This window comes from Mytilus trossulus, chromosome 2, assembly GCF_036588685.1.
Source record: "Mytilus trossulus isolate FHL-02 chromosome 2, PNRI_Mtr1.1.1.hap1, whole genome shotgun sequence".
Classification (NCBI taxonomy): Eukaryota; Metazoa; Mollusca; class Bivalvia; order Mytilida; family Mytilidae; genus Mytilus; species Mytilus trossulus.
In genome coordinates, this window is record NC_086374.1 from 10,809,982 (window position 1) to 10,834,227 (window position 24,246).

Here is a 24,246-nt window from a genome sequence, read left to right on the forward strand (position 1 = left end):
TTTGATTGGTTCTCACAAACTACCCACAATTTCCATAATTTGTCTGAATCCCAACCAATGAATCGATTTATGGTTGATTCGACTGTAATACCTATACGAGTCCTGCTTCTGAATACCATTTAATGTATTTCTGCTGGGAGTAATAAGATAATGATGGGTTATGTCAACTCTTACGCAGTTTATTGACGGATTAATTCTGCTGAACACTTATTGTAATGTTTTAGAAAGATGCCAATCGTTTAAAAGGTAAGAGTTTATTGCATTTCAAATAACTTGAATAAATCTTATTTTATTTAATTTTGTTCATTTTAATTTCTTTCAATAATTTTTTTTACAGTAATAATACATTTCTGTGAATATTATTCCGTCTCATACCATAACCTATCAATGTAATTCCCAGTTACTGTTTCTTTTCAAATAAAGGTCAAGTTAAATAAGATTTATTATTCAGGTTTAGGAAATTTTGTCAGATGTTCGCACCTCTTGGGTTTTTACTACGGTAAAGGGTAAACTATTTTGTCCTATACAAGCCACTTTTCTTTCCACAGAAGACTTTTATAAACTCATGAAATACCATTGACAAACTTTAAGCAGATTGTAAATTTCCTGTCTTTACACGAATTGAGACTTAAATAATGTCAATGCTGAATAAAAGGTAAAAGATCAAGTCAGCTTTTTCCCGCCATTTGTTGAAAATCAAATACCTCGGAAAGCAGTTCCATAACCTATTGATATTCTAGCTTATTTTGTTTCAGAACTAGTTTAATTCTGATTTAAAATCCAAATTCCATATTTGTACAATCTCACCCTGGGAACAGTATATTTAACAATATATATTCCATCGCTCACCTGACTACAACAAACCTTGAATATAATGACTCACTTTTTCACAAATAAAATAATTTAGAATTGTATTGAAGGTACTGAGTAAACTATTGCTCGAGACAGAGACACACACATACGCATGTATATAATATTTTGTTAGGTTTATGCTAAGAGTTCGAGATATAAAACGTCTTTAAGAATGTGTATATGAAACTGTGATAAAATTAACGATACCAATTTTCTTGCGCCCGATGCGTATTTTCATGCCAGTACCGAAGTACTGGCTACTGGGCCGGCGATACCCGCGGGGACTTATAGTCCACTAGCAGAGGCATCGACCCAGTGGTCGTAATAAAATTAATGGTACCAATTTTCTTGCACCAGATGCGCATTTCGACAATACATGTCTCTTCAGTGATGCTCGTTGCCAAAATATTTCAAATCCAAAGCTTATATAAAAGATGAAGAGCTATAATCCAAAAGGTCCAAAAAGTATAGCCGTATCCGTGAAATGAATCAGAGCTTTGCATGAGGGAGATACATTCTTTAATTTAATATAATTTCTAATATTTTGTAACAGCAAATTTTAATAACACAAAAAATCCGTATTTTCATGCCAGTACCGAAGTACTGGCTACTGGGCTTGTGATAACATCGGGGACTATTAGTCCACCAGCAGAGACATCGACCCAGTGGTAGTAATAAAATTAACGGTACCCATTTTCTGGCACCAGATGCGCATTTCGACAATACATGTCTCTTCATTGATGCTCTTGGCCAAAATATTTGAAATCCAAAGCTTATCTAAAAGATGAAGAGCTATAATCCAAAAGGTCCAAAAAGTATAGCCGTATCCGTGAAATGAATCAGAGCTTTGCATGAGGGAGATACATTCTTTAATTTAATATAATTTCTAATATTTTGTAACAGTAAATTTTAATAACACAAAAATCCGTATTTTCATGCCAGTACCGAAGTACTGGCTACTGGGCTGGTGATACTCTGCGGGACTAATAGTCCACCAGCAGAGGCATCGACCCATTGTGAGATATACGTAAATAAGACACAACTAGTTCGCCTGGTCAATTCTATTTAAGCAAAATCTAAAATAAAATAACTAAAATACAAATCTCCAAGAAAAATCAAAACTAAAAGTCCCTTAACACATATCAAAATCAAAAGCTCAAACACTTCAAAAGTATGGTATTAATTGTCATATTCCTCTATAGGTAAAGGAAGTTCCGTATGTAGAAAATGGGGAATTAAACCTGGCTTTATAACTAGGTAGACCTCTTATTTGTATGACTCACGCATACGAACTGATCATTATTTTTTGTAGTAAAATCAATAAAAATGGTTCTGGAAAAAACGAATTTTCTATTGTAAACTCCACTTTTTACATTTTAAGTTAAATAACGTGTTTTCATTTGATATTTCATTTGGGTTGATAGTTTTAATAACACTTCCACATTTAGTAATCAAACTTCATATTCAAACGAATTATTCTAGAACAATTATGAATGCAAATGTGTTTTATGCAACTCATATAGTCTTCTTTATTGAAAAAAGGATAAATACTTTGGCCACCAATTCCATTATTTCTTCCTGTATTGTTATCAATCATTGTTTATGCAAATATCCATATTAATTCCATTTGTTGAACACAATTGATAACCCTTGCCATTACTTTGATGATATTTTTGCTTTAAATAATCTAAAACGTTCTTATTATGCTTTGAAAATTTACCTCCAGGGAACTAACTTGAAATGATTTTAACACAAACAACTACAAATTTTCATTTTCCTAATATGAATATTTTAATCTCACAAAGGAAACAATTTGTTTAATTCTTTCACTGATACAAAGCTTTGTCGTTTTGTCTTTAAGCCATTTCTAGAACTCTATAGTTCTAACTAACCTTTTCAGTTTGGTCTATTGTTATTTTGTTTCACAATTGTCACAGGTTAGAGGAGGATTTGAAGCTTACAAACATACTCAAGATACGTATTATAGTCAATCCATACTCCCCTAACGATAACGACTTTTTTTTTTTGGAATATCAACTGAAACTGCGTAATTTTCTTAAAGGATATTTGTCAGCCCATGTAACTCTAAATAAAGGCAACAGTAGTTCGAAACTCATAAATCGATTGAACAAACAATCCGGGTTACAAACTAAAAGTGAGGGAAAAGCTGCAATTATAAGAGATTTACAACGACACAACAGGAACACAACATTAAAATGTAACACTAACAAAAACAGCCTATAATATAACACTGGCCATTTTCCTGACTCTGTACAGGACATTTTAAGACAAAATGATGGGTAGAACCTAGTTTCGTGGCATGCTAAACCTCCCGCTTTTATGGCAATGTAAAATATAAGAAGAAAATGACAACATTACATTACAGGACTCCAATACAAATAAATGGGAGAACATATAGGACAGAGAATACACGAATCATAGTTAACAAAAGGTACCACAACATGACCTTTAATTGTTTAAATCGGCTCAGTTTTAGAGCTGTATAAGGATTATGTATCCTTGTTTTGATTCAAGACTGAAGATACGGAAATTTGTGTATAAAATCCATAGCCTTTCCCTTTATACTCTCATGTATGGCAATTCAGTGCTTGAGAGATAGAGAATTATTGCATGCAGTACTAGCAATGATTTCCTTAAAACAAATAAAAAATTTAGATACTGGTTAAAAGAATATAAATATGAACCAATTCAAGTACAACTTCTAGGGTCCACTCGTCTTCAGTGACTCAACACGATATTTTTTTAATTATAAGGTTGTTTATGACCTTTTGTAAACAATAAAAGCTAGCACATCATAGATAAATAGTGAGTAATACATGTTCACAAATATACTGTAAAGAATGGAACCACAAAAGATGATACATACCGCATAGTTGTAAACTAAAGACATATTTATTGAAAAGCACCCAGACAAAAAAAGAACACTGTCATATTGACAGGATTATGTTTACCAAGCCATTAAAAATTTAATATCATTTGTCAAAAATTATTTTACTTAATTCTTAACAATACAGTATGTGCATCCAATTTGAAAAAAATACGGTAGCCACTGCAATTTCTTGATATGAAAATAAAACCGCACTTAATTATTAGACTTTTTTTTATTTTATGAACAATATACTAACAGTAAAGACAAGCATAACATATAGTTTTTAAATGTGCATCAACAATGGCATCCATACAGTTGTAAAGTCAATAAGCACATCACTTTACTTAAAACTGAGTTTTATAAATAAGTCGTGTATTGGCCGGTAGTAAAATTTTGTCAGTAAAAAGTAAAATCCCAAAAAAAACTAAACTCCAAAGAAAATTGAAAACGGAAAAATCCTAATCAAATGGCAAATCTCAAAAGCTCTAACAATTATACGAATGGATAACAACTGTCATTAGTTAGACAACAGGATTACAGTCACCACACATGTATGTGCGTGAGTTTTGTAAGCCATAATGCATGAACAACATCGCCACATGTGCAAATGCATATCCTAAGCCAGATCTCTGTCTGGTCATGTGCATGTCCTAAGCCAAAATAGCAGGTGCAATATCACCACATTAGAATGGGCCTGCTTTGCACCAGAAAACTTGGTAACATAGCCAGTCGTAAGCCCGATAACTCGACAATGGTTGTTATAGTTACAGTTTAACAGACAGTAACTGTCAAGGCGTAGATTATAATAATGTTCATCTGATTTGATGTTTATTCGGAATAGTTAAAAGGTTAACATTGTAACATTGTCTACAGTGTAAAATTATTCGGCAATACAACAATAACTCCAAATATGATCAATATACCGGTTGTCTGGTATCTTTAGAAATTTTTAATATATTCAGACACTTTTTATTATTATGTTACTAAAACGAAGATACAAATCACATCATTTGTTCAAAAAGTTATTGTGTAAGACAATTATACAAAGAATTATGTAGGTTCTGAAACGGTTAATGACATTACGATAATAAACAATTTGTATGTATAATGCTAATTTATTACCTTGAATGACCGATTCAAGGTTGATGGACTAAGATTGTCCTGGGAATGTCACACGTACGGCAGTTGACCATGATTTGTGATTGGAATGAGAGAGGCTTATACATCAATGAAACATAACTCAAAGATGTAAACTACAACAACAAAAATACACATCTTCAGAGATATGACAAAATTAAAATAAATAAAAAAACTGAATGGCGAGGAAAATTCAAAAAGGAAAGTTCTTAATCAAAACACTTAGTTTTATAGTCAGCTAAATTAGTTTTATAGTCAGCTAAACCTCTCACTTATATGAAAAGATCATCGTGTATTTATTTTGGAGTTGATATGAATTACAACAACAAAGACAGATATATAATATATTTACCATCAAAATTTAGAATGAAGTAACAATAACTAGTCAACGGCACAGATTTATATCATTTTGCATATAATTTCGGAGAGCTAAACTAGAACTGAAAACTCTCATTAACCAATACATATATTGTGTTTAAAATTTGTATGTTGATGCCTGTACCAAGTCAGTAATATGACAGTTGTTATCTTTTTGTTTGATGTGTTTGAGCTTTTGATTCTCCTAAATTGGTAATTTTAAGGAAGTTTTGCTGTTTTTGGTTATTATCTTGAATAATATTATAGATATAGATAACCTGTAAACAGCAATAATGTTCAGAAAAGTAAGATTTACAAATCAGTCATTATGACTGAAATGGTCAATTGACCCCCTAAGGAGTTATTGTCCTTTATAGTCCTTTGTAGTCAATTTTTTTAACCATTTTCATAAAATTTGGAAATTTTTACTAACATTTTCCAGTTAAACTACTGGGCCAAGTTCATTATAGATAGAGATAATTGTAAGCAGCAAGAATGTTCATTAAAGTAAGATGTACAAACACATCACCATCACCAAAACACAATTTTGTCATGAATCCATCTGCTTTCTTTGTTTATTATTTTCATAAACCAAGGTGAGCGACACAGGCTCTTTCGACTAGTTTTTGTATATCAACGTCAATTTCTTGCGAATAACCACTCGTCAAAATACAATTTTCAAGACATGATACTTCAATATAAAGACCTTTGATAGATACTGCCAAATGGACTACAAAGAACTAAGTACAACTGATACTAAACTAAGGAAATTGTTTGAAAAGTTGACTTTGTCCTGATTAGTTGTAATGCTTTAAAATTTTCAAATATATTGCTTTGACCGTTTCGGATGAAGGTCAATACAGAAAAGCTTTTCGAATTCGTTTCGTAAGTTTTGTTTTCATTCTTCTTTAAGTCGTCTTTTTGGGAGCTATCTTCGTAATTTGTTCAATGTTTTGAACGGTATGGGTTTTTAATTTGTTAAAGATTGTATGGTGATCTATAATAATTGCTTATATTTCCGTCATTTAAATCTAGTAGATAGTTTTCTCTGTGCCAATCATTTCTCACACACTTATTTCATTGATTTTTTTATTTAGATTCAATATTTCTGATTTTCAAGTGAAATATTATCAAAATCATTAAAGACTTTTCTCGTGGGGAAAACAATAAAGGTTAGCTCTCGTGGACTTTTTCGTGAAAAACACAGACCTGTTACTTTACAAATCAGATATTTATTTCCAATCGAAAAATCCATTGACCGAGATTTTATCTTTAAACAAATACATCATCGAAGTGGTACGTTATTTGAATAATACATTAACTTTCGACTGGACTTATACAAAATTAGATGATAACACTTTTTATTTCATAAACAATTCAAATATTAAAATGAAAGGCGCTTAAGTTATACTCGTAAACCTGGCAAATTGTGAATACTAAAATATATTAGTTTATTCTAGAGCTAGAGATAATGTTTTTGAAATTATAGTATATTGATATAATTAATATTGATGCATGTATATGCTTTTCGTGTAGGATGTTCAAACAATAATAATGCCTTGAAGTCCAATTGTCTATGGATCTATACTTTGACAAGATAGAGGCTTTAAATTAACTTAACGTATTTATCAAAACATAGCATTTACTTTCATTTGAACATGTGCGTGTATTGCATATAATATTATAGATAGTTAAAACGTACGTTTGTCACCTGTGCTTTGTATTGCCAATGATTTAAAGATAATTAAAGATTACTGATGAGAAATGTATGGAGAACGTAATTGATGTTATTTATGATCGTTTAAACAAATACATTCTCATTACAACTGTATGTTGTGTAATATGAAATATCGATAATATTTCATGAATTTCTATATTTAATCTTTATTGTAAAGGTTGCAACATATAATTAAAGAAGCAGGTCTTTCCTGGCGTTTTCATTGTGCTTCACACTTTGCATATAACGGTTCTGTAATGTTTCCTTTCTTTTAATCATTTAATTGCTCAAAATAGTTTTCTTAAGCAATATTTGTAATGTGATCGGACCATAACAAACCAAAACCGTACAATATGGAAGATTAATATGTATTCCATTTCTTACCATACGGGAGACTTATTTGAAGGCTATTTCGTACCATTCGGAATACTTACATGATGCCATTTAGTACCATGATATATATATATGCCACATCGTACCCTGTTCGTCACAGAAGAAATAATTGTACAAAATGAACTCTCATGGCATGTTGAGTTAAAACAAACTTAGGTCCATTTTCTCTACATTTCATTATTAAAACAACTTCAATCACGACGAAAGCAGGTGCAAAAACTAATCCTTTGTCGATTGATTAATCTCATATCAATATGGCTAAAACATAATCAAGGATAAGACATGCCCATTATTAAATCGTTCTTAAACCTATTGACGTGTCTTTGTAATGCTTAATTTAACCGATCATAGGTCAATAGCTTATTGTTTAGAATTAACCTTACTTTCCCTGATACAATCTCTATATATAGCTAACGAATATTTCGAACGTATAGCTCTTTTCCAGTCTTTACAGACCGATGATCTAGGAAAACACCAAATTAAAAAAAATTCTGCATTCTTAACTTTATTTGCCAATAAAACGGTATTGCTTTCATTAAATCATGCATCAGCCTACTTCATAATTAAGTTGAATAAATAGTGCTTTTCTACTTTTAAGATCAGTCTATTTCAATTATCTCCTAGAACGTTTTTACACCTATTACGATTAACTTTGTTTCTGCAAATATAATTTTCAGATTAATAATCTTCGATGCTTAACCTTCTGGTCGTTTTTGTTCAACTTCCTTGAATCATAATTAAATTGTCGGTAATATGATTAAAATGTCGATCATGTAATCATTGCTCTGAAATTATCTGAAAACGCTTCGTTCTACTTTCTGTTTTAAAGATCTGCTGGGTACCCTTAGTTGTGTCAGATTAAAACAAATCTTCAACATTTTTAAGACGAAATTTCATTGGCTGGTGTTACGATTACCGGAACAGAAAGTAAAACGGAGTGTTGTCTGCATCTTGTAAGTAAAGCTGTTACAGAAGATTTGTATTTCATTCATATTTAGTTGGTAACGTTATGATTGGCAGCCGCACTTTTAGCGGTATTTTTTAACATTGTCATATAAGTGAGAGGTTTGTATCAAGTCATGAATATGGCAGTTGTTATCTACAGTCTGTTTCAATGTTCGCTGGCGATTGATATTGGTGAAGTTCAGTACCTATGTTGTTCTGTAAGTTTCATCTTATAGTTCCCACGTTTTAGATTGTTACTTTGATTTTGTTTACTCGAATTATAACTATCAAACATCAGTATACACGAGTATTGCTTTTATTTATACGAAATATGTCATGTTTTATGTCAAATGTGCCTTTTGTTGAAAGGACAATCGTAATGAATATTTATCATATTATGCTATCAATAGCATTTGCAAACTATTCTTTTAGAAGGATATACTAGCATGTTCGCTTTAATTGTAGGACTAAACATGAATTTCGTTTCTATTAGATGATAAAAGTAGAATATTAATATTTCATTGCTCATACTTCTTTTATACTTTTATTGTAGGTGATCAGGAATAAGAAACAATGTATGATTTAATGTACAACATCACTACCCTACCCTACGTCACAGAGACGACCGATTCCAACTTGACAGAATCAGACCGGCCTCCGGACCCAGTCGTGTTTATCATCAGCATTGTGTGGAGTCTCATAATTCTAACAGGTGTAATAGGCAACGGTTTAGTTATTTACATCCTATTTAGATACGGGGAGCGGTCTGTTACAAATGTCTACGTCACAAATCTTGCCTTTGCTGACTTGATGTTTATTATAATGGTTGTTCCAGTCACACTTATTCATAACGTCATCCCCACGTGGATTTTAGGAAGTATTATCTGTAAATTTTCTACCTATATGATCTATGTAAGTAAAATAATGCAAGAATAAAATATATCAATTATATAAGATACATGAATGGGAAAAGAGAACCATTTTATCTTGAATGGTTCACTGTGTTATTGTTTGGTAGCTTGGCTGTGGCATGATTTTCTAATGAAAACTCGTCTATCCATCTTATAAAAGAAAATTTGATTGATAAAAAAGCGCATTGAGATTGACCAATCTTCAAAACAAAAGAATTTAAAACTGGCTTCTTAGATTTAAATACGACAAATTTTAAAGTAAGTTCGTGTCACGCTCCAAGCTCATTCTAACATAGATAAGAATTATATGTATCGTTATATGTATACCAAGTGTGAGAGCAATGTGTAAAATGATGAAAAATAATACTACCTAAGCAATATAGAGCATGACACGATAGAGTAATTCCGATTCTTGTAAGAAAATGTAGAACTTTCGTATTTCGACAATTATTAAATGCAGTTATTTGAATTGATGAAGCAATAGCGTTGAAGAAAACATAATTTTCACAATTAAAACATGAACGATATATGCTAACTGTAAAGGATAATATTGTGCATTTTGATAGCGAGAAACACCAACACAAACATTTATTTCGATCTCCAGCGTTATACAAAAACAACTCGCGTTACAATAGTAACTGTGACGTCAATGAAGTTTATACAAATTTCTATTGTAATTCACCTTTTCAGAATATAAAGCATTCTGAGTAGTATTTTAAAAAGCAAAAAACAGAAGCCTTGTAATTGGTTATAATTGTCCTAAAAATGGAAACATAACCAATGACGTAAAGTTATTTCAATTATTGTGAACGAACAATGAAAGTATAGTCCTATAGATTTTAAAACAACTAATTCTAACCAAAGTCATGCTACTTTATGATACTTACTGTCTTGTTTAAATGGAACGTACGTTATCTATGATGAGTTTGGTGTTATTTAATGCAAATATTGATCTTTAGATACTTTTTATTAATTTCGTAGTAATACATTTATCAAGCGTTGGTAAAATGTGTAAAAACTTAGATGCATCAAAAAGTATCCTCAATCGAAATGGAGTATTTGATATATATATATACATTAAAGAAATAACAATTAAATTTTGTTAAACTTTTCATTGCTGGTATTTTAACCACTAGAGGTTGGGAAAATATGCCTTTAGTTATTACTACAAATACATAACAATAAAAAGAGAAGGTTTGAAAATAATTCAAACAAAACCAGATTCAATGTATCAATAAATTAATATATTATCCATCTTTTATACACAAAGGGACCTTAGAAATTACAACAATAACAGATATATGAAAATAAATGAAATTTCTTTTTTGCAATTCATTTCAAATGGATTCAACATTTCTCAATTATTATCTAGAGATTATAAAGATATTGTTAAAAACTAATGATTGATAAATTCTTGTTTTTCTTTCTATGTAATAGAAAACCACGATGTATATACGAAGCTATTTTAAGGAGATACTATATCGAAAATTCCCTTTTCTACAATTGAAAATGCCTGTACCAGGTCAGGAATGTGACAGAAACTGTTGTTGTCCGTTCGTTTGATGTATTATATCCTTTGATTTTGGCATTTGATAAGGGACTTTCCGTTTTGAATTTTCCTCAGAGTTCAGCATTTATACGATTTTACTTTGGAATATCACATCGGTAGCTTCGGGATCTCTGCTGATGTCATCAAATTGATTTTTATGGACCCCTTCCCGCATTGTTTAACTGTTATAAAGTATATATATATATATATATATATATATATATATATATATATATATATTGCATGTGAACATTGATAAGTCATTTGTAGACGAACCGCGCAAGACGCGAAATTTCAATTCTGGTATATATGATGAGTTTATCTTTAACCACTGGGTCGATGCAACTGCTGGTGGAATTTTATTCCCCGAGAGTATCAGCAGTCCAGTAATAAGCACTTCTATTTTGACGAGAATTATCATTGGTATGGTCATAATTATAAACTTACTGGTTATAAAACTTTGAAGTTTTGAAAAACTAAACTTTTCTCCCTCAGGAATAGATAACATTAATTTATTTGTGGAAATTTGTAGGAATTTTGTATTCTCACGGCTTTTTAGCTTCGTACTTTTATGCCTTTTTAAAACAATTTATTTCAGCGTCACTGATAAGACTTCTGTAGACGAAACACGCGTTTGGCGCAAATACAAAATTTTGATCGTGGTATCTATGATTAGTTTGATGTTACTTTCTGTTTAATCATTTGCATAGATTTAAAATAAGAAAAAAGTCAAATAGAAAATATTTTCAGAAAAGTCAAATTACAAAATCAACAACTCCAACAAATCAATTGTTGTTATCAATGACCGACAAGGTATGTGTTAGGAAACAGTATAATCAAACCTTCATTATCGAACGCAATGGTTATCCAACCGATTTTCGGAATATTCCACTTTAAATGTAGCATTAATTTAATACAGGAATTTAATCAAATTCCCTATATAGTAAATAAATTAAATGCGAATAAATCAAAATTCCCTGCGATAATTGATTGCTATTGTAGCAATATTGGAATATTTCTTTGGGCGAGCTGTTTAAATATCAAACTTAACATGGTAAAATTTCATTCTAATTAACTTATTTAAAATGAAACAAATATTCAAAAAATGTTTGCTCTGTAATTTTCATTAACCCTTTCTTACTCTACATTTAACTCGATAAAAGTAAATGAATAACACGAACGTTCAGCTTGAAACTTAATTTCCTCCTACGATAGTAATTAAGTTATCATAAAGGTCGTTACTTCGTATGTCAATACCGATAGAGATATTTTTATTATAGCTAATTATTTTTCTCAGTATTTCGATGCATAGCCATTCTTACTATTTTACTAAAGGCATAACTGTCCTTCTCTAAAAATTGTCAACAACATGTGTATATGGCAGTTCTTTTGTACAGATCTTTCAACTTTATTTCTGGTCACACATATAAAATATGGAAACTTTTCACCAGATACAGACCAGTATCACGTTCCTGTCTAGTGACTAACTAATGACCAATGGCTTTTGCATATTATGACATCAGTCCAAAACGTTTAGAATCAGATTTTTCTGAATTTTTATTTAGGTTATTATTGATTACTTCTTATGGGTAAAGATTTGATCTTGGACTTCATTGTACATTCTTAAAACTACTCTTTAAGTGTTTTGGTTAATATACTTCAAATATTTGGACAAGGTTCACCAATGGCACAAAATGGCATAAAATATCAACTTTATAATTAACACCAAACAGTTCTCAATTTGGTTTGTAAATGGGTCTATTTCAAAAGTCTAAATGCCAAATATATCAGTTCTTTTCATAACAGTACATAATATTCTCCAAAGAAAGCCTATTTTTGGACATTTTGTCAAAATATGATGATTTTGTGCAATTTTAAGACCTAAAAGCTTTTATCAATATAAAAACTTTTTGGATCGTAGATGGCGGCCATTGTTAATTATGCCTAAAACAATTAAAATTATGGAAAAAATGTACCAAAATTGACCTTTTAATATAAATTATGCTTATTGAAGGGATCATAGCTTTATAAATTATAAAGGAAAGTGTCAGAAAAAATATTTTTGTCTCAATAGTATTGTAACAACTATTTCTATGTGAATTTGTAATTTCTTGGCCCGATTTAAAAAACATAAAAAAATCAGGGTCAATTTTAACCCGTCGTGTTAGAAATACTGCATTGTAAATAATTAAATTATTACCCTTTCTAGCACCTACTAACCCAAATTATTGATAGATACTGAACAAGCTTCTGTTTTCAAAAGTGTTATATGTATGTCGAAATGTCTTGTTTTGTTTGGAGTTGCTATGGTTGTTTTAATTGAAGTGTCCTTGCTGGGGTTGTTTCCAGTAACATAATAACCAGTACATAGTTATCAAAAGTACCAGGATTATAATTTTATAATTTCAGTAAGTTTCTTTTGGTTGACTCAAGACCTGTATCTCTGCCAGATACATTTTGTGATTAACTACTTCGGTCCTCGCACGAAACGTGTACTTGCACTGTCAATGTTTGACACACCGCAACATGAAAAAGAAAATGAGAAATATTTTGAATTCGTAGTTACAAGTAGACAAGCATTATCTTAAAATAATATTAAAAAATTCACATACTTAAGAAACATTTTTTATGTACAATTACCATATCTAAACGCCTAATATCAGACACTAAGTACATAGAAATATTTCATAGGTAGGCCATCAATCAACCAGTACTTCAATATATCTTACATTCGATGGTCGCGCTGAGCGATCACATTGTACCAAGTCAGGAATACAGCCATTATTATAAAAATAGTCCGTATAGTTCTACGTATGTTGGTGCATGGTGTTTTTTTTTTGTAGCAGTTCAGTGTTTTATTAGTCCCTTGTTTTCCTCTCATAGTTGATGTGTATGCCTCTGTTTTGGTTGGTGAACCGGATTTGATTCCGCTTTATCTATTTATGACTATTTAACAGCGGTATACTAAAATTGTCTTTATAAACTCTGGTAAGAAACGCATTGGTCATTTTGTATGAAAAAAAACTATCAATAAAAAGAAACGCGAAAATTAAAAAGCACCGAGAGTATCTGATTTCTTTTTAACATTACATTTTACAGGTGACTCTACACGCTACATGTTTGACATTGTCAGCCATGACGATAGATCGATATCATGCAATAGTTAATCCTATACAGTCAATGAACTGGAGGTCAACACGTGCTTCATCATTTGTGTGTCTAGGAGTCTGGACAGGTAGGTTTTACAGCGTTTGTTAACCTAATAATTTGGATAGGTAAGTGTTCTTTTCTACATGAATTTCAAACAGGTAAGATTTTATAGCCTTTATAAACCTGGACAGGTAAGTATTCACAGCCTTTGCTAGCTAAGGAGCATGGACAGGTTAATTTCATAGAGGTAAGAGTTTATAGTCTTTATTAGCATAGAAGTTTGGACAGGTAATTAGTGTTTACAGTCTAAGAAGAAGGACAAAAGATACCAGAGGGACAGTCAAACTCATAAATCAAAAATAAACTGACAACGCCATGCCTTCAAATGAAGGAAGACAAACAGACAAACAATAGAACACATTACACAACATAGAAAACTAAAGAATAAGATAAACGAACCCACCCAAAAACTAGAGGTGAGCTCAGGTGCTCCGGGAGTGTAAGCAGATCCTGCTCCACATATGGCATCCGTCGTGCTGCTTATGTTAATAACAAATCCGGTATATAGTATAATTCAGTAGGTCACATTCATGAAATGGAAGGGGATTGTAGTTAGGACGTAAGGAACATATCCGATATCATTTGTGAAACGGTTATTCCATAACGGTCAACCAACTCGTGATGGCGTCCGTAAAATTTAAGAATTTTTGACAGGTTATTATTCATAGATTTTGTTCGGTTGGAGGTTTCGATTGGTAGCAGTTTACACCTATTTTTCATCTAGGAAAGGTTCGTGCACGTGTTAACGCCTTACATAGTAAATAGAAGATGTGGTTTGATTGCAAATTAAATAGTTCTTCACAACAGACAAAAATACTATAGGTCAGCAATGAGCAAATCTCATACCACATACTAGTAGTCAGCTAAAAAAGGCCCTGAAATGAAAAATGCAGAAAAAAAATCAATCTATAGGACTATATTATGTACAACAAAAATGAACGAACAAAAATATGTAACACAGCAACAAACGATAACCCTTGAATTACATGGACAGACACACCAATGCAGAATATGGCGGGTTGAAACATGTTAGTGAGATCCCAATCCTTCCATTACATGGGACAGTGATGTAACAGTATAGCACAAGTACGAACCATAATAAAACAAAATCAGTTGACAAACGCTTAACTCGCAAGGAGGATTCAAATAGAATTACACATAAAAACAAAACATAGAGTGTGCATGGCCGTGAACTTCTACATACCTAATAACAAAAAGACATTAAGTATTTTTTTGTTTGCGTGGAGTTTTGACAGGTTAATGTTTATATCCTTTGTTCGCTATGAATTTTTTGATAAGGTAAGTGTTCACAGATTTAACCAATCAGCTGTAAAAGGCAGAAACTAAAGTATAAATTTGTCAAATATAGTGAATACTAATAACAAAATCCGAGGTAAAGAAAGGTTGTGTTACGCCAATGAAACAATTACACAAAGCAAAGGGTGTACAGGAAGACAATGCGGCAATCTAAATATTGAACTAAACTATGGTTTCGAAATGCTTGTACAATACAAAATTTGGGGTATAATGAATTGTCTTAGAAACAAGAAATGTGTTTGTAAATTGTGTAGATCTGCCTTTTATAGCTGATTTGTTAAAACAGTATTACGTTCTGAATTTTAGATGCGAAGGTTAAATATTGTTGGCAAAAGTTTGGTCGGTTCTCTTACAACTGGCATTCTACAAATCTGTATTGAAATAGTAAAATACGTAAAATTAAATGTTCAGTTTTACTTTAAACTAAAACCCTAGTAAATTATAAATTCCTTCTGTTTTAACACTGTAAACCTTTACGATTAGATATGCAAAATCACAATAATCACATATTGTAAAAACTTTTTAGCTGAAATTAGTTTCCTTGAAGATGTCTGTTTTATTTATAAAGGATATTTTATTTTACTATAAAGCGTCACTGTGCATATCGTTACCATTCCTGTTATATTATGAGGTTGTACCAAGAAATCAGTCGGAAGTATTGGACTGTGCACCCCAGTGGCCTTCTATGGGAGAAGAATGGAATAAAGGTACAACATTAGGAGTGGTACTAACAACGTTTATCCTCCCACTCACAGCTATCGTCATATGTTACGGATATATACTGCATCATCTATGGAAAGGACAAAAATTGAAACGTTCTGGCGAACAAGACGTAAGTATTGATAGGCGGCTTACATTTATTATTTAGGAAGTAATCATTACTTTGTCCCAACATATATCAGGTTAAAGACTAGCGAAAGTAACCATGTAGACGAAATTAAGACCTCATGATTATCAGGAGATAAAATTGAGAATGGAAATTGGGAATGTGTCAAAGAGACAACAACCCGACCATAGAAAAGACAACAGCAGAAGGTCACCAACAGGTCTTCAATGCAGCGAGAAATTCCCGCTATATATTAATTATATTAATCTTTTGGTAATATATACGTCATTAATGTGTCCATAGCGTCATAGTGTGTGCATTATATTTTACTTTTTCTTGTAATGTGTATATAACTTAGAGGATAAGGTGTAGTGTCAATACAGTATTCTCCACAAGAGGCCAAATGACAATGAGAGAAGAAAAAAATGCAGCCATACAAGGCATTGAAATGATAAATGTAAAGACAACCAGAAAACTAACGGCCTGATTTATGTATTAAATATTAAACAAATATTAGAAGAAATACAAAATAAGTATATATACAAGCGGCAAAAAGGACAAGGTAAACTTGTAATTAATATTCTCCAAATGATATACCTAAAAGACTATATTCTTTTCATTCTTTGAACGACAAAATTATCTTATATCTATACCTGTTTGACGTTTACATTCTGACGTCAAACGCGCGACTCTACGTCAAAGTTAATGTTAATCAAAGCATTCGGTCCAAGTTCATTGAAATATTTTAATCCTTTATGGTTTGATTTAACATACATGTACATAAATGAAATACAAAAAGAAGAAAGTAATGAATAAGGTTGTTAAAATTTGATGTATACCTTTTTTGTGCTTCTTTGTTTAATATTTGTTTGTTTTTAATGTAATGAGGCTGTAACACTATTTTGACTGCTGTACCCCTAATTTTGACCTTTTTACCCATTATGTCTGTTCGTTTTGTTCACGCATCGTTGTTTATAAAATTGAATTTGATACGCGTGTCGTACAGGTGAGAGGAAACGCGCTATCAAACCAGGTTCAGTTCCCAATATTTTGCATAAGAAAATGCCTGCACCAATTCATGTGTACGACAGTTGTTATCTATTCGTTTGATGTGGTTAAGCTTTTGATTTTGCCATTTCATTATGGACTTTCCGTTTTGAATTTTCCTCGAAGTTCAATACTTTTGTGATTTTACTTATTTATACTGCAACAAACCGACCGTTGAATTACAGTTCCATGGTTTCGAGCAGGCTTCCGCAACAAGTGGTTATCCTTGACATATTTACGATTCATTATTCACTACTCACTGTTTGGCACCCGTAACTATCTAACCACATCTCCTTATTTTACCATGATGTTATGTCCTTGTTCTGTTAATATGATCGCCATTCATCAATACCCTTTTGAATGTAACAGTTTTTGTTTTACATTCTCAATGTTAGTGAAAGATAAATTAGATAGCTTATCAATTTGTATAATGTTTATGAATATTTTAATTCTGGGTGCCTTATTTTTTATACCGTTATTTGTGATCTGAAATATTTATTGAATCCATAGATCATATTACTTACTGTGGTAGTTATTGTACACAATGACGTTTACTAACTTATTTATTATAACATGTGTTTTGTATCGTTTTTCATAACTACCAGACGTTTTCTAAAAATTACCGTTTAATATATAATCAGAATTGAAAATTGATGTTCATCAGGATTTCTTCTATCAATTATATGCAGTCACGTACAAAAAGATGCAATCACTTATTTATTGTTTACCGCACAGAATTGAAGATGACTTTTTGCTTTCATGATAATATTTTCTATTATTAAATATTGATGTACTTTCCATATTCCTCTCTGACTATAATCCACGCGGACGAATTGGTTTTTTTTCAATCGTTTTCAAATGCAATAAAGTTCATTTGGAATGTACATTGAATTATCACATATATATATCTAACGTTCGTTAAGTGGTGAGTAGTCTGGTAGTGTAATCGGTAAAGGGAAAGCAATAAGTTTTATTATTAACCCTAATCTATTATATCTGTCAGAACTAAAATCAAACTTTCTCTATAGTCAATTACGTATAACTCGTTATGGCAATACTATTAGCATATGGTACTTTAGCAATGTAAATTGTCCCTTAAGTAAGTTTAGCTATGGATTATACACTCTCTATTACTGCTACTTTTATTGACGTCTCAGTGTCTTGTAAGATCAAAATGATGCCATATATCACTTAAAGTGATTGATGAATTGGAAAATTGAAAAATAGGTATCTGTACTTAGACTTGTTTCCGAGTATCGTAAACTAAAATATAACTGCAAAGTACATAATCACTTTCTTTCCATTGAACAGTAAAATGAATGGAACCGCATAAAACAGATAAACTAATCCAAAACGAAATATCAGCTTTATTTCACAAATTTAACAAAATTATGCAGATGCAACACAAAGCAAGTTTTTATTTCATCGAAGAAACTTAATCGATAACTTTTGTGTGATTTTGAACAATAAAAAAATTATTGTTAGTTTGAGTTAATGTACATTTATACTGAGATTTCAATGTTTTGATCATAATGTAATTGAAGAAACATCATATGTATACGAAGAATTCAGGAAATACATTACTGTTAATGATCCTGTTTTTAAGAATTACAACTTAAAAATGAGTTCCTTTACTGCTATAAGACTTTCGTAAAATTGTTAATAAAAATTGCCTGAAATATTTATCTCAACGACACTCAATTACGTAGTTTGTAATGCTACTTTGATATTTAGGACGGCAGGCGATGTTTTTTGATACATTAACATAACCGAAATGGCGTGTGTTTTTCTTCTTCATATCTTGACATTCTCAAATGATACATCAGTTTTCTTCCTTTTTCCTTAGATTTTTATGACAGCACTTATACCGTTTGGTTAAATAATATACCATTATATTCATGAGTAAATACTCAATACAGGATTTTGTTTACAAATAATTGTCTGTGTCGACATGATGTTTTGGATAAACAGATGGTTTCATTTCATAATGAATACCTTTTCATTCCAAACATCCATATACAATTTTAAATTACCCGCCATTTTTTTAACGGAAACTTTAACAATCCGTTTGGATCATGATAGTGGCTTAGTATAAAAAGTATATCCTGAAACAATTTTATGTGACAAATATTTTATGTAACATTTTAATTCTATCTTGTTTTAGAATGAAAACACTGTCTTGCCGGTTAAAAACAGTAAACAGCATAGACAGATGGAAAGAATAAAGCGAGTTACCCGAATGGTTGCCATTGTTGTTTTGCTTTTTGCTGTTTGCTGGTGCCCAATTCATTTTGTGGCGCTGTGGTTTCAGTTTGACCCAAACTTTCCGAGAACAGACGCAATGCATTATTTCAAACTGTTCGGACACACTTTATCTTATGCCAATTCTTGCGTTAATCCTTTCGTATATGCCTTTGTTAACGATGGATTCAAAAAGGCTATAATGAAACGTTCTCCACTCCTCAGTAAACTGTGCAAATGTGTTCTTAGACCAAGACAAAGGAAAGAGGAGACGCCAATGATCGATAAAGCAGTAGAAGCAAGACCTGGTATGGATGGCCCGTCGGAGTACATGACAACACAAACAACAGTTACTCTTTAATCATATATATATTATAGCTTTCAAATCCGTACTGTAAAAACAGATAAACAGTTGGAACAGATCTTAACTGACGAAAAAGGTCTATTCAATGCAACTTTAACTAATTGAAATGTCAATGGTTAGTCGTTTATCGCTTAGACGGACGGCAAACACACAGAAAGAGTTTTAATTATACGTTTATTGTTCATATTTTGTTTTTCTATTCGTAAAAAAGAAAGCAACGCCAGACAGTCTTTCTTTTCCAGTATAATTAGTTTTATATTCCTATCAATTTGTGAATTGTTATTTGTTTTACTGCTAACACGCAGCATATAAGAATTGGTTTGAATAAGTGCGCTATAAAAAAACAGCATTAAATAATTGGATGTGTGTGTGTATGTCGTATAGTGGCCTTATTTTTCGATAGTTACGATTAGATCGTTAAAACCAAAGTACCAAACGAATGTTGATCATTTACTAATAGGAGACGATGCCATTATTAAGATATAAATGTGTTAATGTTTTGTAACTGACTATCTAAAAAGTCTACCATATATGTTAAGCCAATATACATTCATAAATAATATAAAGCACTAATGTATAGTTGACATATATTTCCTTTTGGAAATTAACAATATTTCAAGGAACTGTAATTTCAATCCTTCATCTTGACCAATACATCTATTTTACCACGTGAAAAGAATATTTTTAATTTAAGACAGTATATTTGATATATTAAGAAATACAATCAATAGAAAAAAGATAAGATATCACATGGACTCTAAGTGTAACAAGACCCGGTGAGGTCGTAGACAACTTACCTCGTGTCAAACCTTGTGGTCACTATAGAAAGAATGGAAACATTTCATACCAAATGTGAAAAAAATCGTCAAAGATTGCATCAAATAATTCATAAACTTTTAAATAATTAGGTATACTCCAACCTGACAGGTATATGCAAAAATAACTTCATCAGATGCAATAAAGACCAGTAGGTTACTGTTGAAATATGTTTATAGGGTTTACAGGACGACAAGTATCTATAGAAATATCCTTATTCGGAATACTCTGGACCAACAGGTATATGTGGAGAAATCTCAATCAGGTTCACTTCAGACCGGCAGATTTCTATTAAAATATAGTCATCGAATGCACTCAAGACAAAACATTTGGGAATGCAAAAACTTACAAAAATATATTTTAAAAAGTCAAAAACAAAACAAAAACGGAACACCTATAGATGTTTGTGAATGATGAACGTTAACTGTGGGAGATAACGGTTTATATAAAATGTACAATATATTTTATTTTGGGATTTTCACAGTGGGTATAACGCGTTTCTCCTGTCAGTGTTTAATATTTTCCTTAGTTGTTCCCTGTACGAATAACAATTATAATATACTGGCACGTCCTGATGTCAATACTAATTTCCGATTTGGTCTTCCTCGCAGTCCACATATACCCTGTCAAGATAACCAATTGAATTGCAGGATTAGCTAAGATATTGTACTCCAGTTTCTAATTGTGTAATAGTACAAATGCAATACACTTAATTGTGTAATAATATGAGCAGATGTTTAAGTGTGTCTTTAATTCTGTTCTGATTATAAAAAGAAGATAAAGTTAATACATCAACTGGTGCTGGAATGAGATTGAACGTTATTAAATGAGAACTGAATGACCGAACCAAAATTAACTTGTTTTTTAAACGGTACTTTGAAAGCATTTGTATTATCGTCGTTTAGTCTTTGTTATTCTTTGAACCTAATTATTTTTAACAATGTAAACTTTTTTTTATAAAATGACCAATTCTTGGATGTTTAACGAAATATCAGTGGTATCATAATGCACTGATGACTTAATAAATGCTTTTGATATTGTATTGTGATGTTTCAGACGTAAATATTGTCGATAACTACTTGCAACATTTGTGTGTTAAAACAAATATAACAAAAATACTAAACTCTAAGGTAACATGAAAAAAGTGGAGGTTTGACTAAAGACAAACGTTATCAATCAACGAATCCGTTTTCTGAATTGGTATAGGCATTGGCAGAAGAAATTGATGGTTTAAACCTGTTGCTATATCTAGCTTCATCTTACACTTATATGAGAGTTGTTTGTAGTTTCGTTATATTGATCACATTTAGCAATCCGTCAGACGTAATAGGTTAATGTGACAATAACTGGGATCCAGCAGGACCCACCCCCATCAGACATAATAGGTTAATGTGACAATAACTGGGATCCAGCAGGGCCCACCTCCATCTGACATAATAGGTTAATGTGACAATAACTTGGATCCAGCAGGACCCACCTCCATCTGACATAATAGGTTAATGTGACAATAACTGGGATCCAGCAGGACCCACCCCCATCAGACATAATAGGTTAATGTGACAATAACAGGGATCCAGCAGAACCCACCTCCATCAGACATAAAAGGTTAATGTGACAATAACTGGGATCCAGTAGGACCCACCTCCATCTGACATAATAGGTTAATGTTAAAATAACTGGGATCCAGCAGAACCCACCCCCATCAGACATAATAGGTTAATGTGACAATAACTGGGATCCAGCAGGACCCACCCCCATCTGACATAATAGGTTAATGTGACAATAACTGGGATCCAGCAGGACCCATCCCCATCTGACATAATAGGTTAATGTGACAATAACTGGGATCCAGCAGGACCCACCCCCATCAGACATAATAGGTTTATGTGACAATAACTGGGATCCAGCAGGACCCACCTCCATCTGACATAATAGGTTAATGTGACAATAATTGGGATCCAGCAGGACCCACCTCCTACTGACATAAAAGGTTAATGTGACAATAACTGGGATCCAGCAGGACCCACCCCCATCTGACATAATAGGTTAATGTGACAATAACTGGGATCCAGCAGGACCCACTTCCATCTGACATAATAGGTTTATGTGACAATAACTGGGATCCAGCAGGACCCACCCCCATCGGACATAATAGGTTAATGTGACAATAACTGGGATCCAGCAGGACCCACCCCCATCAGACATAACAGGTTAATGTGACAATGACTGGGAACCAGCAGGACCCACCTCCATCTGACATAATAGGTTAATGTGACAATAACTGGGATCCAGCAGGACCCACCCCCATCTGACATAATAGGTTAATGTGACAATAACTGGGATCCAGCAGGACCCACCCCCATCGGACATAATAGGTTAATGTGACAATAACTGGGATCCAGCAGGACCCACCCCCATCTGACATAATAGGTTAATGTGACAATAACTGGGATCCAGCAGGACCCACCTCTATCTGACATAATAGGTTAATGTGACAATAACTGGGATCCAGCAGGACCCACCTCCATCTGACATAATAGGTTAATGTGACAATAACTGGCATCCAGCAGGACCCACCCCCATCAGGATCACCCAAATATAAATCTATAAGGTCTTAATATTTTCAGAAAAACTTTTGGGCAAAAGGGACATAACCGTTCTTTAACAGTAGACTGGTTCATTGTTTTACTGGTTCCGGCAGCAATGACGTTTCGCAAAGTCTGAGTAGCAAAAAGTAAAATCACAAAAACACTGAACTCCGAGGAAAATTCAAAACGGAAAGTCTCTTATCAAATGGCAAAATCAAAGAATAAAACACATTAAACGAATGGACAACAACTGTCATATTCCTGACTTGGTACAGGCATGTATAGAAAGGTATATACTATGAAACTGAGAGCAAGGGGCTTTGCATCAAATTCCGTTATTTGACAACTGAATGCTCTTGGATATCGTATTTGTAGCAGTTCAGTGTTTCTGTTTCTCCGTTGTTTTCCTCTTATAAGTGATGTGTTTTCCTCGGGGTTGGTTTGTGACCCGGATTTGTTTTTGCTTAATTGATGTATGGTTATTGAACAGCGTTATACTACTGTTGCCTCTGTAGTCCTTACGAGGGTGAAGGAAGTATAATGCTGCTACAGTGAAAAATAATATTTGAATGTTGAAATCGTCCAATTTGTCATAGATTCTTGTAGTGAGAGGACTGGTGTTGTCAAATTCGACGTACATGTCTAGAAATGAGGCGGAGTTGGTTGTATCTTGAGTTCTTTTATCTTTACTTTAGGAGGGTATATTAATTGACCTAACCAGAAAATATTGGAATGTAATGGAAAGAATATCATCAATATACCTACCTGTTAAATAGCTTCTTTTGTTTCCTTTTATATTACAAACATTAAAAGAAAAATAAGAAAATGTCGGCCAAGAGAGGAGCACAGTTGGCTTCCATGAGAATGCTGACAACCTGCTGAAAAATTCTGCCTCCAAATTCATCAAATATATTGTCATTGAGAAACTTGAGCATTCTGATCACTTGTTCCTCTATTTAGCATACTTTTTACAAAATATGCAGAACCATATTCTTAAACAATAAATGTGTTGCGTAATTTAGCGTTTCAATGAAGAGTAGTATTGTTGATTATGTGGTATGGATGTGTAAACGGTGGGAAAATATT

General features: G+C 32.3%; 1 protein-coding gene across 2 annotated transcripts; it reads left to right on the forward strand.

The window, feature by feature from the left end:
• Positions 1-57: 57 nt before the first annotated feature.
• LOC134704892 (galanin receptor type 1-like) lies at positions 58-20,135 on the forward strand. 2 transcript variants are annotated; one of them, XM_063563675.1, is made up of 5 exons: positions 58-246; positions 8,845-9,203; positions 13,851-13,986; positions 15,869-16,110; positions 19,316-20,135. In XM_063563675.1, exons 2-5 carry the CDS (start codon positions 8,865-8,867, stop codon positions 19,751-19,753), a joined length of 1,155 nt encoding a protein of 384 aa, XP_063419745.1. In that variant the 5' UTR covers positions 58-246; positions 8,845-8,864; the 3' UTR covers positions 19,754-20,135. The 2 variants fall into 2 exon arrangements, with proteins under 2 accessions (XP_063419745.1, XP_063419746.1); XM_063563676.1 differs by lacking the exon at positions 58-246 and adding an exon at positions 8,218-8,299.
• Positions 20,136-24,246: the final 4,111 nt, after the last annotated feature.

Excerpts from the sequence above, each read along its gene's own strand:
- LOC134704892 (XM_063563675.1), top strand. The coding sequence starts at position 8,865 with ATGTATGATTTAATGTACAACATCACTACCCTACCCTACGTCACAGAG. Across the intron at positions 13,987-15,868 it reads GTGTCTAGGAGTCTGGACAG|CGTCACTGTGCATATCGTTA; the intron begins GTAGGTTTTACA and ends TTTACTATAAAG. Across the intron at positions 16,111-19,315 it reads AACGTTCTGGCGAACAAGAC|AATGAAAACACTGTCTTGCC; the intron begins GTAAGTATTGAT and ends ATCTTGTTTTAG.